At 39.3% G+C, this 15,984-nt stretch overlaps 1 protein-coding gene across 4 annotated transcripts; it reads right to left on the minus strand.

Moving 5' to 3' along the window:
* Window positions 1-146: 146 nt before the first annotated feature.
* On the minus strand, window positions 147-15,795 carry pex5 (peroxisomal biogenesis factor 5). 4 transcript variants are annotated; one of them, XM_065261165.2, is made up of 16 exons: window positions 15,552-15,795; window positions 14,588-14,736; window positions 14,088-14,126; window positions 12,999-13,116; window positions 12,782-12,925; window positions 12,543-12,633; window positions 10,265-10,355; window positions 9,455-9,577; window positions 6,323-6,406; window positions 6,110-6,229; window positions 5,050-5,193; window positions 4,848-4,918; window positions 4,523-4,744; window positions 3,840-4,005; window positions 1,186-1,343; window positions 147-1,085 (listed from the first exon to the last, which is right to left on the minus strand). In XM_065261165.2, the coding sequence occupies exons 2-16, from the start codon at window positions 14,699-14,701 to the stop codon at window positions 845-847; spliced, it is 1,926 nt and encodes a 641-aa protein (XP_065117237.1). In that variant the 5' UTR covers window positions 14,702-14,736; window positions 15,552-15,795; the 3' UTR covers window positions 147-844. The 4 variants fall into 4 exon arrangements, with proteins under 4 accessions (XP_065117237.1, XP_073667728.1, XP_065117238.1 ...); XM_073811627.1 differs by having other exon boundaries at window positions 14,588-14,745; XM_065261166.1 differs by having other exon boundaries at window positions 15,722-15,742.
* Between the last annotated feature and the right edge of the window lie 189 nt (window positions 15,796-15,984).

Raw genomic sequence — 15,984 nt, forward strand, 5'->3', positions numbered from 1 at the left:
AAACAAAATATGAAGACTGTTTATGTATACTTTAGTAAAATACCTGGTATCTGAAGTATTGGTTTGAACATTTACATATACTATAAAATATATATACTTTAAAAGTATGCATAATTTCAGGTACTTAATAATCACAATAACAAAAGTTATTTTTTATCAAGGGTTTATTGCTTGCATTACATGTGATAGCAGTTTAAATTGGCTATATGCAAAACAACAATTATTGTACAATAAACACGGTAAGTAGAATTTACAATTAGGCAAATTATCTTACAGCATTAGCAAATATCTAATAGGAAAAAAGTGTTTCCACATCTCTTGTCTCAGACTCGCAACCATTCCCCAGTTCAAAGACAAATGACCTTTATAACTCAACATCACTACACTCTGTGTCAAACAGAGGCAGGTATTTTGAGCTCACAGTGCAGAGACCTTTGCCGTCTCGTATGATATATACTTTTGTAATAATGGCAGGTAAATAAATGGCAAAAATCCATCTTCAAGATTAACAAAATGGAAAACTGCAACAGGTTTTCTGCAAGCTTAAACCTATAACAAAAGCTGTAGTGTCATTGAACTACATCCACTGTCTTCTTGTGTTGATAGATGTACCATAGATGTTTTAACATCTCTTTATCTCATGATCAGTCATTAGTTAATTCATCTGTCCATTAATGCAGTGCTGGGCCTCCTTTTTTTTCAGATTTCTCCTTTATTTCTCATTGCACAAAAAATTGTGCCCCTGTAACTCTTTGATGAGATCGACATCTTCAGTCTTGTGGTAAAAACATCTCTCTCCACACTCGCATTCTATCTCCTTCCACACCTTCAACCACTCCATACATCATTCTGTCTCGCCCTCTCTATGGCAGAAGTGTGCCAGCAGCGTGTCCAGATCTCGCCGATCGGCGGCCGCGTACAATGAGCTTTCTCCCATCATGCTCAGCGCCATACGTAAGGTGGACCAGATGTTGTCTGACATCACAGTCGCTGCTGCACCTGGTCCTCGACCTGCACCTCCCTCCCCGTCTCCTGCGGCCTGTTTCTGGAGAGAAAGAGCCTCCAGGAAGTGCTCAACTGCCTCCCTGATAGAAAAGTAGGAGAAAAGGCATTTGGTATTATTGTTATGGCAAAATCGCATCATATGGCCCCTTTGATACTAAGTGTAAAATGGGTACTACTAACCTGTGTGCACCCAGGTTAACACAGCTGATGCCCAGGTTATATCTGCTACGTACAAATCCAGGCTGTAACTCCAGCGCTTGTCTGTATGCCGCTACTGCCTCCTCTGAACGATTCCCGTTAGCAAGAGTTGCTCCAAGCTTGTTCCACAACAGATAATCCTATACATGAGAAAACAGAGAAATATGAGCTAAAGTGTTCATGAACAATTTATTTAAATCCTGTGTCTAACCTTGTTTACACTTGGTTTTAAGATTTTTTTGTGGAAAGTTATAAATACAAATGTAAATGGGGTTCAAACGTTATTTTCAAATTATATTCGGAGGCATTTGTAGTGTAAAGGCAAAGTCGTTTTGATACATCCTGCATAACATCAAAGAATCACCTATTCACCCATCAATCAAACATCGAGCTTAGAATGATCACAAATGGGCAATTACAAGGTGTAAATGGGTCTATCTCATCCAGCATGTCTGATCTGATTACATGGCTGAGACAGATCTTATTACCACATCTATAGGGCTGTTTATACCTGGTATTAAAGGGTAGTTCCCCAAAAAATGAAAATTATCTTATCATTTTCTCACTCTCATGTTGTTTCAAACCTGAATACATTTCTTCATTCTGATGAACACGAAGGAAGATATTTTGAAAAATGTTCATAAACCATTCTACAGCCCCATTCACTTCCATAGGGCTCTTTTTTCCTACTATGGAAGTGAATGGGGCTCCTTTGTGTTCATCAGAACAAAGAAATTTATACAGGTTTGTAACAACATAAGGGTGAGTAAATTATGACAGAATTCTCATATTTGGGTGAACTATCCCTTTTAAGATGCCTTTTGGTCGATCGGATCATAAGTGGACAAAAGAGACATATTCATGTTCACACCTGGTATTTTAATCTGTCTCTTTTGTCCACTTTCAACCACTTCTGTCCTCATTACTGAGGGCGTGGTCTGTGGGTGCCCTCTGCTTTCGTTTTAATACAAGCGGGAGACATTATGGATTTAAAGGTGCCAAAGAATGCATTGAAATAATGTGTTAAATTGTTGTCCGATATCTACATAGAATCTACACAGATGTTTCACAGAGCAGCTCCTTTCAGTAGCTCTGTGTGTGTGCAAACACACCTTATGTTTGAGCCTGTATCATACAAAGATACAAAATTTGAGGAATTATCAGTTGTTTGGAGATTGTTAATGGACCTTTCTGAGTGGTTCGATTGTTTTTTTTCAGTATGGACCTGCAAAACGTAACTGTAACTTCAATAGTAGAATTTCCGTTTAAACGCTAGCATACAGCATTCAAGGCGGGATGCATGATCTCTGAAAGCCAATGTTGACATTTTAAATTACCTTAACAAAAACACCCATACCCCAATAGAATCTGGACCTTCTTTTGATAGACCCGCCCCACACATATGCAACCCAGACAACAATGTCGGTAAGTAGACATGCAGCTTACTGCTGATTGGCAAAAAGTGTTATTTTGTTCCTCGGCCCAACTCCCTTTTTCAAAGCGTTTCTCAAAAATCATGCACCCTGCCTTTAACTAGCATGTAGCATTAACTCAACAGTCACAACTTTTAGTTTATAGCATTAAAACAACATTGTACTTAATTTAATGTTTTTAACATTGGGGTTGTACATCGCAACTGTTTTGCAAGCTTGTTTTGCAGCGGTCTTTTGCATGCACGAGGTCTACATAAGGAGGAAACAAAAATGTTTGAGGCTCACAATATGTCATCATCATGTACAGAACTCTTATTATTGATCTATGCCTAGGTAAATACAGTGTTCCATTTTACGGCACCTTTAAATTGACATGAATTAATATTAAGTAAGAGTCCGCTGCTTGTGCCCTTAGTAAACATGCTGCACAGAGTTTTATTTCAGAGCAATCGATGAATTAAACTTGTGCAACTTAATGCACACACTCGCAAAATGAAACAACAATGAAAGAGGCTTCAGTTTTATCAATGAAAGCCTAAAAATCATGTTGAACACTGGATTCGCACTAGAGCTGGGGAAAAAAATCACCTGCGATTCTCATGCATATCTCATCAGTAAAGCCGGTTCATTGATTAGTAGTAAATCGCCATCACCTGCTTTCGGATGGAGCAGCATTTACTACACAGAGCTGTAGTTCGCATACATTATCGGAGGCAATTTTCCACGATTATGAACGCGATTTTGCCTAGCTTCTCTGTGAAATACGGCTCTGTGTAGTAAGTGCCGCTCCACCTGAAAGCAGGTGATGGTGATTTACTACTAATCACTGAACCGGCTTTACTGATAAAACACGCATGAGAATCGGAGAATCGCATGCAATTTTTTTGCCCAGCTCTAGTTCGCACTAGAAGTCATGTCCGGTGTAAAAACATTGTGCTCGGTAGATCACATTAGATCAGTAGGCAGACAATAAGCAGTCTCATGTGGCTGCTCAAAGATATTCAACAACATGCGGGTGTACACCACTAAACCAACAAGTCGAATGCATTTTCAACTACCTCTGAAAGTGGTCGAAAGTGGATGAGCTCAAAACATTTCGCACTCCTTTTACACCTTTATTTAGTGTTGTCCACATGTAATCAGATCGACCAAAACACATCTTAATATCAGGTGTAAACAGGCTGTATATGTAAATGAACAGACCTGTGGTGTAACAGACAGAGCTGCTGTGAAACAGTCGACGGCCTTGTCATATTCTCCACTGAGGTTGAAGAGAACTCCCAGTCCACACTGCAGCTCAGGGTCCACCTGTGTGGGCTCAGCAGCTGCTGCACTCAAAAACAACGACTGCACTTCATTAAACAGCGCCCTGTGTGTGTGAGAGAGAGAGAGAGAGAGAGACATGGAAGGACTGACGGTGCATAATTACCCCTAACCACCCAAAAAAATGTTGTAAATATCTGCAACGTCAAACACGGACGTAATCGGATACCAACAACATTGTCTTTTTGTACAGAACTCCATGTATTTTTAGACCACTGCTTCTTATGATGGAAGACAAATGCAAGGCTGTTGCTTGGTTACTATGCCCTGTCCAGTAGCTTATATGTATGCCTCATGATGATGCAGCAAAGGCATACATTAAAAACAGTGCTGACGCTGATTCCTCCCCCGATTATGCAAACTTATATTTAAGGTTTCTTTTGGTTTTAACACCTGCAAAAGGTAATGCACTCTTGAAAGCAAAAAATGACCTAAATACTGACTTGCCAAAACTAGAAGACATTGAAAAATGTTCTGTGCTAATTAACATTTTGCCACATATCTGGCCATTATACAACACATAATATCAAACACATAATCATTTCCCTAAAGCATCGTCTTACTCTGGAAGAAGGGATCCAAATCTTTCCCTCTCTTTATCTCTCTCCCTCACTCCCTCTCTCTCCTTCTCTCGCTCATGCTGCTCCAGAATATTCCGGTATTTAGGATTGTGCCTCAACCAATCCCGTAGCGACTCGCAGGCCTGTCTGTGCAGTGACTCGTTGGTGAAGCTCACAGCTAGAGCCATGAGGGCTGTTAAATTGTCCTTCTTCAGCTCAATACACCTGAAAACAAATGAGACATGAGCAAGTAAGAATAATGTACCACATCAGATTTGTAATGATTCACTTAACTGCTTTGCACAAAGGCTGCACTTGTAATCCTTACCTGCGGAGGGCGCTGATCGCAGCAAACTCTTGCTCGTTCTCTGCCTGGCAGGTGCCCAGATATTGCCAAGCCTGCAGAAGCATCACACACGACGTCAGCAGTTTTTAAAGCCAAAGAGGAATGCAGTTACACAGTTATAATCTCTTGAGATATAATGTATCATCAGTTTTTGGATGTAGGATTATAAGAAAGGTGCTCAGACCAGCTGGTTGTCTGGCTGTTTCTGCACGGCGCTCTCAAAGAGTCGCACCGCTCCAGGAATGTCTCCTGCTTCCATCCTCCTCACACCTTCAGCAAACGGATCGTCGTGAGACAGGTAAGGGTTGTCTTCTTCAAACTGATATCCCTGTAGGAGAGATAAAGGCCAAAGTATGATGGGACAAACAACAAAGTAACTATTACAAACTCTTATTCACACCACGTCTGATGCAATTCTCTGCAACAAAAAGTTTGACTAACTTGACTCCGCACATTAATACTCAGGTAAAAAAACTATCAATCCTCAAAAAAAAAAAAAAAATTTGTAACTGATGGATTGCTGCAATAAAATATTTTCGAATCAATATTTCAAACAGTATTATGTTAAAGTTTTTCCTGTGATAATAACTTCTCCAAGCCTTAAAAAAGCTTGAAAGTAAATCTACACCCCTGCCAAGTATATGTGGATCTATAAATATGCAAATTATTCCCCGCCTCTACTAAATCACAACATCTTAGACCATAGATATGAATATGCGAATAAATCCTTGCCTCCACTCAACAACTCCAGCTCAGGCCATAGATATAAATGTACATAGATGCCACATTCGTCAGGTCCAGACATGTAGCTGCTGGTTTTGCAATGCATGCGTGAGTTTTGTTTCTTCAGCGCTGATGTTACCAAGTTAAAGCAAACACACTGCATGTGTGAGCAGTACGTGCTTGCATTACAGATGTACAGCTGAAGCAACAGAGCTGTGATCGTTTCAGCTTTGAGACTATGTGGCATACATTTCTATGGCTCGGACAGCCTGATCCACTCGTTCAAACGTGATTGGTTGCATATGTTTGTGACGTAGGAAAGTGAGGCGGTTTCAAACCATGGTTTTGCAAAAGCGTGAGAATCTTACCAATGGTGTTGGAAAATAATGAATTTGCACATGGATTGTCTAAAAACATATTTAAAACACACACACAGACATTTACAATAAAAACTATTCATATAACAGGCCTAAGAGCAATAAACTAGAGCAGATAACACAGCAAATAACTTTCTCCAGTACCTTGTCATAAGAGCTACTGAGCATCTGATCAAAATCAGAGAGCCAGGGGTGAGCTTCTGCATCCCTCTTTGCCATTTCTTCCCATTCCTGCTGGAGCTTCTCCCAGAAATCAACATCACTCTGAACTCACACACAACAAAAACACAAAACGGCAATGAATACATATGCATGGAGGAGTATTAAACACAAGCACAAGTGTGAAGTTTGTCTCACCTCCACCGCTGCTTTGGCCTGTTGGAAATCTGGCCCGTAAGTTGCAAACTCATCCACCCAAGATTCTGCTGATTCTGCCGAAACCTACAGAGCACAGCGACACGCCGAGCTGTTAGCAGCCTCCATAACACATCACAGAGCCTGTAAGTGCTTAAACTCTACTCAGCCGAAGGGAAAAAACAGCACAGCACAGATTGTGATGAATGAGAGTGGAGGAATAAAGAAAGGATGTATTGGAGAAAGTAAAGATTAGGCCGACGGAGCATGAAAAAAATCTCACCCTCATACATCCATCTTTCCTTTACTTAAAATAGCAAGCAATGTTCCCGTCTATAATATAAAGGTACCTTGACTACTGCAGGAAGTCGGTGTGGTCTCAAGAGCTGGGCAGGAATGAAAAGCAGGTTTTAATTGTGAGCAGGGTATTGGCTTTAAATGCCTTGTGTCGTGCTGTGATAATTATTTTAATGGCACTATTAAACTAAAGCAATGGTTTGAAGGCTTTCATTAGGCTAAAAGTGGTTTGGTCAGCAGGGACCGGTTAACAACGAAATGACCAAACTAAATCGAAAAGACAACACGAATGACTGCTGGACTACTGCGTTACTGTGATCAGGTGATAAAGGTCCTACCTGCCTGACAACAGTAGCCCATCGCTCTGCCTGTTTAGCTTTAATTTTGTCCTCCTTCTTTTTGCCCTCACGAGTTTCCACCGGCACAGTCCCTTCAACTGACACCAGGAACTGGGCAGCCAGTATGGGACAGTGGGTAGGGAGGGTTTTTTTTGGTTATTGATGGTTCAGTGTAGGATTGTTAAGCACAGTGGGGAAATTTAGATATGGATGGAAGTTAAAAGGTTAAAATGTCACAATGAAGGTGCTGTCATGATAATCAATCATTCATGACAAAAGGAAGACAAGATTATCACAATTAAACTATTGCTCACTTAAACCAGGAAATAAAACCAAGACTGCTGTTTAAGCCTTGTTTTGGTCAGTGAAAGTTCTTGTATTAAGCTTTTAATATTTTTTTATTATATTTAAGTATTTAACACCAAGCATGCCGCACAAGCCCTGAAAAGTGAAGCCAAAACGTCTCGATCGCCCCCCCAGTGACCTCCCCATGTTATTCACTGGGACCTAAGACCAACTAAACAATTTAATTACACTTCAATTATCTTTTTTCCGAAGCTGGTTTCTTTCATTTACTGTAGTTTTTATCACGCTGATGTAAATTCAAATGTTTGTTTTTAAAATAAGTTTGTTTTTAGTTATTTAATGATATAAAAACAGTGGTGTCACGTCATGATTGACAGCTGTGAGATCGTGTGATATGCGCATTCTGCGAGAGCGAGGGGGGGGTCTTGATTTCGGGACACTGGCGGCTTCACTTTTCACCAATGGAAGAGAGAGAACAGGCGTCGTCCATCTTTTTTACAGTCTATGTTTAACACTAGTATTTGGTTTGTCCCCAGTTAGATGTATACTTGCAAGACATGATGATACATCCCAGCATAATCTACAAAAGCATAATGTGTCACTCACTGGCTGCAAGGAAATCTGACCTTAAAGGGGTTATGCCCCGACAATAAACACATGTATGGCGTAATAGTTTAACACTGGGATTGGCTATATGAGTGTGAAACTAAAAACAGTACAAATGTCATAGTTTTAATAAAATTCCCTACTGAAAAATCCAGCTAAAACCAACATAAGCCGGTAGCTGGTTTTATCTGGTTTAAGGTGGCAGAAGCTGTTTAAGCCTGTCCTCCCAGCCAGCAAAGCTGGTCTTTCAGCCTGACCATCTAAGTCTAACTAGACCATCTTAAAAAGGGACCAAAACACAGCTAGACCAGCTTGCTACACCAGCGAAACCAGCTAATAACAAGATGGAAGACCAGCTAAAACCAGCTCAACAGCTTATGCTTTATTTTTTTTCAGTAGGGTTTGAAAAAATATTTTCAATCGGAGGCTGCCGTTTTGTTTACATCACAATACATGATATAGCAATTCAAAACCTGGGCTGTTTCTCAATTCCAAGAACGCAAAGAACGGACTTGCATTCTTGTGGAGATCGGTCTTGCCAGGCAACCTTAGAAGAACGAACTCAAAAGGTTGCAAGAACACAGAACGCACTTGTGAGAATTCAGATGTGTGCTATCTTCCTTTTGGTCACCTGACCTACGGCATTGTTTTGGCGCAATGACTTCTGGGGCGTAAAGCGATTTCAGCGCGCAAGTCTGCACTCGATGCATCCTCGATATCAAGAACACATCCGGGTATTTCCATGCATCCTCTGTCCTTGCGTTCTTGAGAACTGGAATTGAATTTCGACGGTTAATGATGACGTAGAGCGAGAACACAAGGACGCAAGATCGCTGAAGAAGGCATATTGAGAAACAGCCCTGGTCTTTCTATTAACTTTACAGTGAGGTAAACTGTAGTAAATGCTACAACAGACAGTGAGAGAGACAGACAGCACGTGGTGGTATGTGGTCTTGACACCTGCATGTCAATAAAAATAAGAGCAAGAATATCAACGCCTTCTGTTCAGCCACTTGAATATGAATCGGAGTGTAACATAAATGATGAACAATATAGTAAATACACCATAGTATTAACTATGGTGAACTGTAATAATATTTCACTTCATCGACCCAGAATGCACTATGCAAAACTTCCAGCTTCCATAGGTAAAAAATTGTCTTACATGTTGGGATTTTTATAAAGTATTAAAGCATACAAGTATCCATAGTCGAGGTACCCTTTAATATGGTCAATGTCACAAATTAGATTATTTGTTAAGTGAACATAATCTTCGATATCTCTTATACTAATATTTCACTGCATATTAATTTTTTAACTGTAAAACTTTTATATAAATATTTTTTATCACAATCAAATTCTAGATTTCTAACGTGGTCTCAATATTACTGGCCTTCTCTGTATGTGTATTAACTACTAAAAGACCATGTAGTGGCATTGGTAAAACATTGGTAAGAATTTTCTCTATGTCTATGCTATACAATTTTGGCTAAACCTGCCTATCAGCTTAATAACCGCCAAAATGGCTGCCAGGGGGCTACGGTTGCAGCCTTCACAGCCTTTCAGGGTAGATGGGAAGGGCTCGTACCTGGTTGAGGCTGGAGGCCCACTGTTGTGCCTCCTTGGCCTGTGTTCTATCAGTGAGCACTTTTCCTGCTCTGTCTTCCACAGTCACACTGCCCTCGCCAATCTGCCTAATGAACCGCAGGAACTACACAATAACAACAACAATAATAACAGCTATTACACATCTACAGCTAACAGCAAACACACAAAAACACACACACACAAAAGTGCTCAGCTGGTTTCTTCTTGACAGTTATGTTTAGCCACAAGGAAACCACAGAGAGGAAGGAAACAAGACCAAAAACGTTGAAATAACGTTTTCCAGATTATAGTCCATGATAAAGCATGTGCCAAGTTAAATAAAAAGGAGAGGGAAATATGAAAAAAGTGAAGCAATGTTCATGAAAACATGAAAAATGTCACACCGCTTGATCATCTGTCACAAGACCAAATGAAAGCTGAATAGAAGTGTAATGTGTATTTTTAACCTGTCTAAATGTCACACATGAGTGCATACTAGAGAATTACAAAAGCTGTGAGATGTAAAAAGATCCATTAAAGAATTTTTTTTAAGTTTAAGTAACTAAAGTGGCAGCTAAATTGATGCCTTGTGACAGATCATTTGTGTGATGTGGCAATGCTAAAAGCAAAACACTGAATAAGTCACATTGGTCAAAGTGTCCATTAGAATAATCAGATTATCAATGTAAATTACCCAAACGCATTAGCATTTGAGGTGCTATCCATGTATAATCATCTATTTGAATGTGGACTTTGACTAAAGTGTTCCTTCAACAACACAGCCCATAACATGGAGTCCTCCTGCTCTCACCTCTGTGTTCTTTAGTTTAGGATCATCCACTTTGGCAAGCAGCTCATTTGCTGTTTGTCTTAATTCTTCCCCTGCTTGATATTCTTGTGTCCTGAAGGAATCAAAATGTTCAAACATTTACACAGGATATAAAGGCAGCTGAGTAGTAACTCATATTTACACATCATAACCTTCCCTACATCTTCAAAAGTTGAAAGATAATTCACTTGTTAAGTTTTGATGTAAGAATTACGATTTCTGGGTCCAAGCCTACACTCGCTTCCTATAAGACACTACAATATCAAAATCTTTGTATGAGCTCTCTTTATTTATACCACACATTTTAAGTTATATTTTTATAAACTTGTTGTGTACACTTCTTCTTCAAGTTAACATTCTCCCAGCCGGAAACCAATACTTCAAAGGTGCAGTGTGTAATTTTTAGAAGGATCTCTTGACAGAAATGCAAAATAATATATAAAACTATATTATCAGGGGTGTATAAAGACCTTTTTAAAATGAACTGTTATGTTTTTATTACCTTAGAATGAGACATTTTTATCTACATACACAGAGGGTCCCCTTATGTGGAAGTCGCCATTTTGTGCCACCATGATTCTACAGAAGCCCTTAACGGACAAACTATTTTACTAAGTTGTCCCCGTCAATTACATGTTTTTCCAGTGGCGGGTACCATAGCTTCTTTATGCATTTCAAACGAGGGGTGAGCAGTGGACTGAGCCGTTGGTTGCAATTCGCAATCTCACCACTGGATGCCACTAAAATTTACACACTGCACCTTTAAAGGGATAGTTCAATGAAAAAAGCTAATTCTGTCGTCATTTACTGATCCTCAAGTTGTTCCAAACCTGTATTAATTTCTTTGTTGTGCTAAATACAAATGTAGACATTTTGGAAATTGTGAATAACCAAACAGATCTGAGGCACTCTCGCATCTGTCCGAAGTCTAAACATAAACTTAAGTAGTAATCCTTATGTATTTGTTCAGTTTTATGTGTTTCATGCGAGCTGAGGCAAACTATCCCTTTTGTTTAAAATATAACCCGCTGCATCTTTGCGCCTCCCTCACTCTCGCGCACGTGCAGAGAGCTGCGCTCTGTCCAAAGTCAGATCACTAGGTAGTAATCCTGTTTATGATATGCATTTCAAGGAGTTGTAGCATCCCTCGTGTTTAAAATATGATCGCGTTCCGCTGGACAGATGTTTTTAAAGGCATCTCTGAGAGTTTTTTCCCTCGCGTCGCTTGGCAAGCCGACCGGACGTGACATGGGGGCGTGGCAGCATCGACGATCCCATTTTTTAATTCGAAGTTCGAAGCTGTGACTTAATTTTGATCGATTTTGATTTAAATCCGAAATCGTAACACCCTTACTTACATAGTATTATTTTCTCCTACTATGGAAGCCAGTGGTGCCCCGGATCTGCTTGATTAAAATCATGTTTCAAAATATCTTTATTTGATTTTATACAAGTTTAGAACGAATGATGACATAATTTGCATTTTTTTGGCCCCAAAAGTTGTGGCATGTGATGTCAGATTAGAAGGGACACTCAGTGAACAATTTTTTTTAAAATATGCTCATAGCTCCTCTAGGGTTAACCATTTAATTTTTACCTTTTTGGAATCCATTGAGCTGATCTCCGGGTCTGGCGGTACCACTTTTAGCATAGTTTAGCATAATCCAGTGAATCTGATTAGACCATTGGCATCACGCTAAAAAATAACCAAAAAGTTTCTATATTTTCCCTATTTAAAACTTGACTCTTCTGTAGTTTCATTGTGTACTAAGACTGACAGAAAATTAAAAGTTGTGATTTTCTAGGCAGATATGTCTAGGAACTATACTCTCATTCTGGGGTAATAATCATGGACTTTGCTGCTGTAACATGGTTGCAGGAGGCGCAATGATATTACGCAGCAGCCGAAAATAGTCCCCTTAGTAACTTTCAATGGCAGGGTACTATTTTCGGCGATGCTAATGGTCTAATCAGATTTAATGGATTGTGCTAAGCTATGCTAAAGTGGTAGCGCCAGACCCGGAGATCGGCTGAATGGATTCCCAAACGGTAAAAATCAAATGTTTAACTCTAGGGGAGTGTCCCTTAAACAAGCAGATAGAGTCTAGTACAAATGAAACATGTTAATTGTAAGAATTCTAACAAGTTAATATAGTAACAAAATAATAAATTATTTAGCATTGTGTACTCTATGTATATTGAGGTCTAATCTTGGTACCTCCAGTTTTTCTCCCTACAAATTATTCATAAAATAAAATACCATTCTTTGTCTTGCTCTCTCTCTCCCAAATCTCCCAGCCATAACTTCTCTTCTGATTGCTCCAGGTACTCCTCTGCCCATCGGCCTGGGTCTATAGACAGGTATAATGGATATTGAGTGATAGAGGTATAGTAGAAAACAAAATAGAAAAAAGTGGAATGGCTAGTCAATGGCTGTACATGTGAATTTCTAATCTACATTTAACAAACTATATTTAACCTTTTTAAAAATCTATTCACCTGACACTTCACTGATAAATTCTCTTGTCCAATCAGCATCAGCTGGATCCAAACAAGCCTGTCCAGGAGAAGAGGCGGAGTCAGCACCAGAAAGAAACTCAGATGCCCAAGCACCAGACAGAGCAAGGGCAGCCACATCAGGAGCTGGAAATATAAAATATAGTTACAGAAAATACATAGGTGTTAAGTGCATGTGTATATGTGCATGTATGAGTACCTCTCTGAGGAGCTTGTCTGTAACTCTGTTGATCTATCTGTTGCATTTCTTCCAGCAGCTGGCCCATATCAAAACTTTGAGGAGGTCGTTGTGGGGCCTGTAGAAATTCACTTACCAACTGTATTAAAAAAAAGTATTTCATTAGATATACCAATTGACCTTTAGCACAACAGAAAGTGGTAATAGATCATACAATACTAGATAGACTAGAAAATTATTTTGCGAGGTCAGGCATTAGCCTGGTTTAGCTTTTATTTAACCAACCGCTATCAATTTGTTTATCTAAATGAGGAAAGTCATGTTACTCTCAGGTTAAATATGGTGTACCACAAGGATCCGTTCTAGGCCCTATCCTCCACACTGAGAAAGGATATGTTGGTTCAGCATGAAGAGGTGGGTTGCCTCTAAGCAAATTCACACGTTTTAGACCATAAAACATTTTTTGTTACATATAGCAAACATCTCCTCACTATCTGCTTGCTTCCTGTCCGCTGATCAAACTAAAAAAACGCGATCTCTGTAGACAGCCCAGCCTCCACAAACTGCAATAATAACAAACTGGCCAAACCTACACCAGAAACCATAACAAAGTATTCTAACCAATAAACGCCAAGAAGGATTTGGGGGTTGGGTTTGGGCGCGTTCATGAAAGCACGGAAGGGGGGGGGGTTAACTACGCTCAGTTTGTTTGAAAACACATTTCAAAAATCAACACACAGATTCGCTTAGAACGCCTTTAAGGTTTTCAGTTGATTTGACTTAGAAGGATTAGTGGCACAATAAAGTGCTTGCTGGTGAATCTGGGTTTTGGGGCACCAGGTAGCTTAGTTTATTAGGTTGAACCAACAAATCTTTTTTTACAGTGCATGTACTCAATTCTAATTTAAATTCAAAAAATTGTCATGCTTTCGTTGTTGATTTTCTATACTTTTCTTTGTTTCAATTCCATGTAAAGCTGCTTTGTAACAATTAAAAATTGTGAAAAGCACTACATAAATTTGAAATGAACTGAATAATAAAAAAATAAAACTGACATAAAATACAAATGGAAATACAATACTTGAAACACGATAAGACCAAAATACACACCTCCTCTTCTGTGGCTATTTCAATCGGAGTAGGAGGAATCTATAGAAAAATTGAAAGAGAATAAAAGAGTGAGAATGACAAAGACTAAAACATAATACATTAAATAATTAAACAACATTATAAATCTCGCTCTGTGATATACTGTATATAGCTGCAGTGAACCAAGCTGCATCCAGTGTTTTAACAATGTAGGCAACTGTATAAACTGTAAATATTACAACTAAGAGGTATGGCTGGGCAATACATCAGATGAGATTGTTATGCGCATCTCATCAGTAAAGCCGGTTCGGTGATTATTAGTAAATCGCCATCACCTGCTTTCAGATGGAGCGACATTTACTACACAGAGTCATAGTTCACGATAAGCAATATCACGTATCGCATATTCATCTGCGATAACGAACCTGACATTGCCTCGCTTGTCGCTGACCCAATATATCACTTAGGTATTAACTAACTGTTAACTGTTTTTTAAATGAACAAAATGTTAAGTTGCGTACAGTGGGTGTCGATCTGTGTCTCCAAGCCCCTCCTTCCTGGGTCATGTGACCAGTTAGCTTCATGAGGGGATTGGCCCCCCCACATTCTGCTTCCACTAACTCCCGCATCGCCATGGCAACACAGAGTCAGGCGGGTTCAGATTGACAACCTAAGATATCAAATAAAAAAGAGAAAATTTGTCAGTGAGTGTGTCATTACAAGGTAATAAGAGTCAATATGGAATTAAATTGGTCACACAAAAGTTACAGGTTCCAAGCCTGGTGATCTTGACAGAGAGTTTCAAGGATCATTAACATACTGACCCCGAAAAAGGCAGAGGCAGTTGCTCCTGTAAATATGAACCGTCTAACAAAATAACCAAATAAAATAACCAATAAATAAGAATGTAGGTGTGATCTCACACACACATCTTGTCTAAGTCATAAGACACTGACTCATCAACTTCATCCCACAAGGATAAACCCTGTAGCCTGAGCTACCTTTCCCCGTGCATAAACATATGCTATAATCTTATCCAGACAAGAAGGATTAGATTAATTTAATTGTTCCTAAACACAGCTATTGTAAATAAACCAACACTGCATATGAACAAGCTTCTACATTGCAATCTTTTGCAAAAAGGTAAAACCCATAACTATAGGAGCAAGGGTTAATAAACCTGTGTTACTTACAATTGATTAAAAAACAATAACTGACTAAACGCGACAACATGAATTTAGATGTGCAACATGTAACAATATGTGGCACAGCTTTACTTCTTTAGTAGATGATAAAACATTATATACAGTACACAATCCTACATGGGTAAAATGTAAACTGTTACATACAAGTTACACATCCCGAAAAATGGTTAGCTATTCACATAAGCTACATATGTTTGTGATATAGATAGCAGAGTAACTAAGTCAACTAACGTTATGCTGCAGGCACTGTTAGCTTACAGGCTAAATAAACTCATCTCACCTGTCCAAGCGATGTGGTCACCTCTCGTCCCCTCAGTTAACTGGTAAATAATGTAGTTTAAGACAAAAACTACAGACTCCAGCCGTTGCTAACAACGCGGTTGAGGTTAACGAACACCGTATTGTCGTTGCTGTAAATATGTCACTAGGGACCGCCCTGTCTTTATTTACCTTTGCCCGTGTGGCCCACTGAATCAAAAAGCGAACCAGCCATGCAAATTCAACACACTTCGCTCCGGCTATTCACCAACGTGATTTGCGTAAAATGTGCGGCGAGCCAAAGCGGTTAGCGCGTGGGTTACGTCAAGCTTGCGTAAAACTCTTAAAGTGACAGCGCGTGCGTTGAATAACAGGTTGATTAGCTATTGTTTAAATAACGACATTTTAATCATATTTATATGAAAAACGTGCCTTAAAGAGTTTTGTATTTAACG

Source organism: Paramisgurnus dabryanus, chromosome 13 (assembly GCF_030506205.2).
Source record: "Paramisgurnus dabryanus chromosome 13, PD_genome_1.1, whole genome shotgun sequence".
Lineage (NCBI taxonomy): Eukaryota > Metazoa > Chordata > Actinopteri > Cypriniformes > Cobitidae > Paramisgurnus > Paramisgurnus dabryanus.

Coding starts and splice junctions, on each gene's coding strand:
- pex5 (XM_065261165.2), bottom strand. CDS start 14,701: ATGGCGATGCGGGAGTTAGTGGAAGCAGAATGTGGGGGGGCCAATCCC. Junction 5,194..6,109: donor TCAGTAGCTCTTATGACAAG/GTACTGGAGAAA, acceptor TCTCTCCTACAG/GGATATCAGTTTGAAGAAGA. Junction 1,086..1,185: donor GTTAACCTGGGTGCACACAG/GTTAGTAGTACC, acceptor CTTTTCTATCAG/GGAGGCAGTTGAGCACTTCC.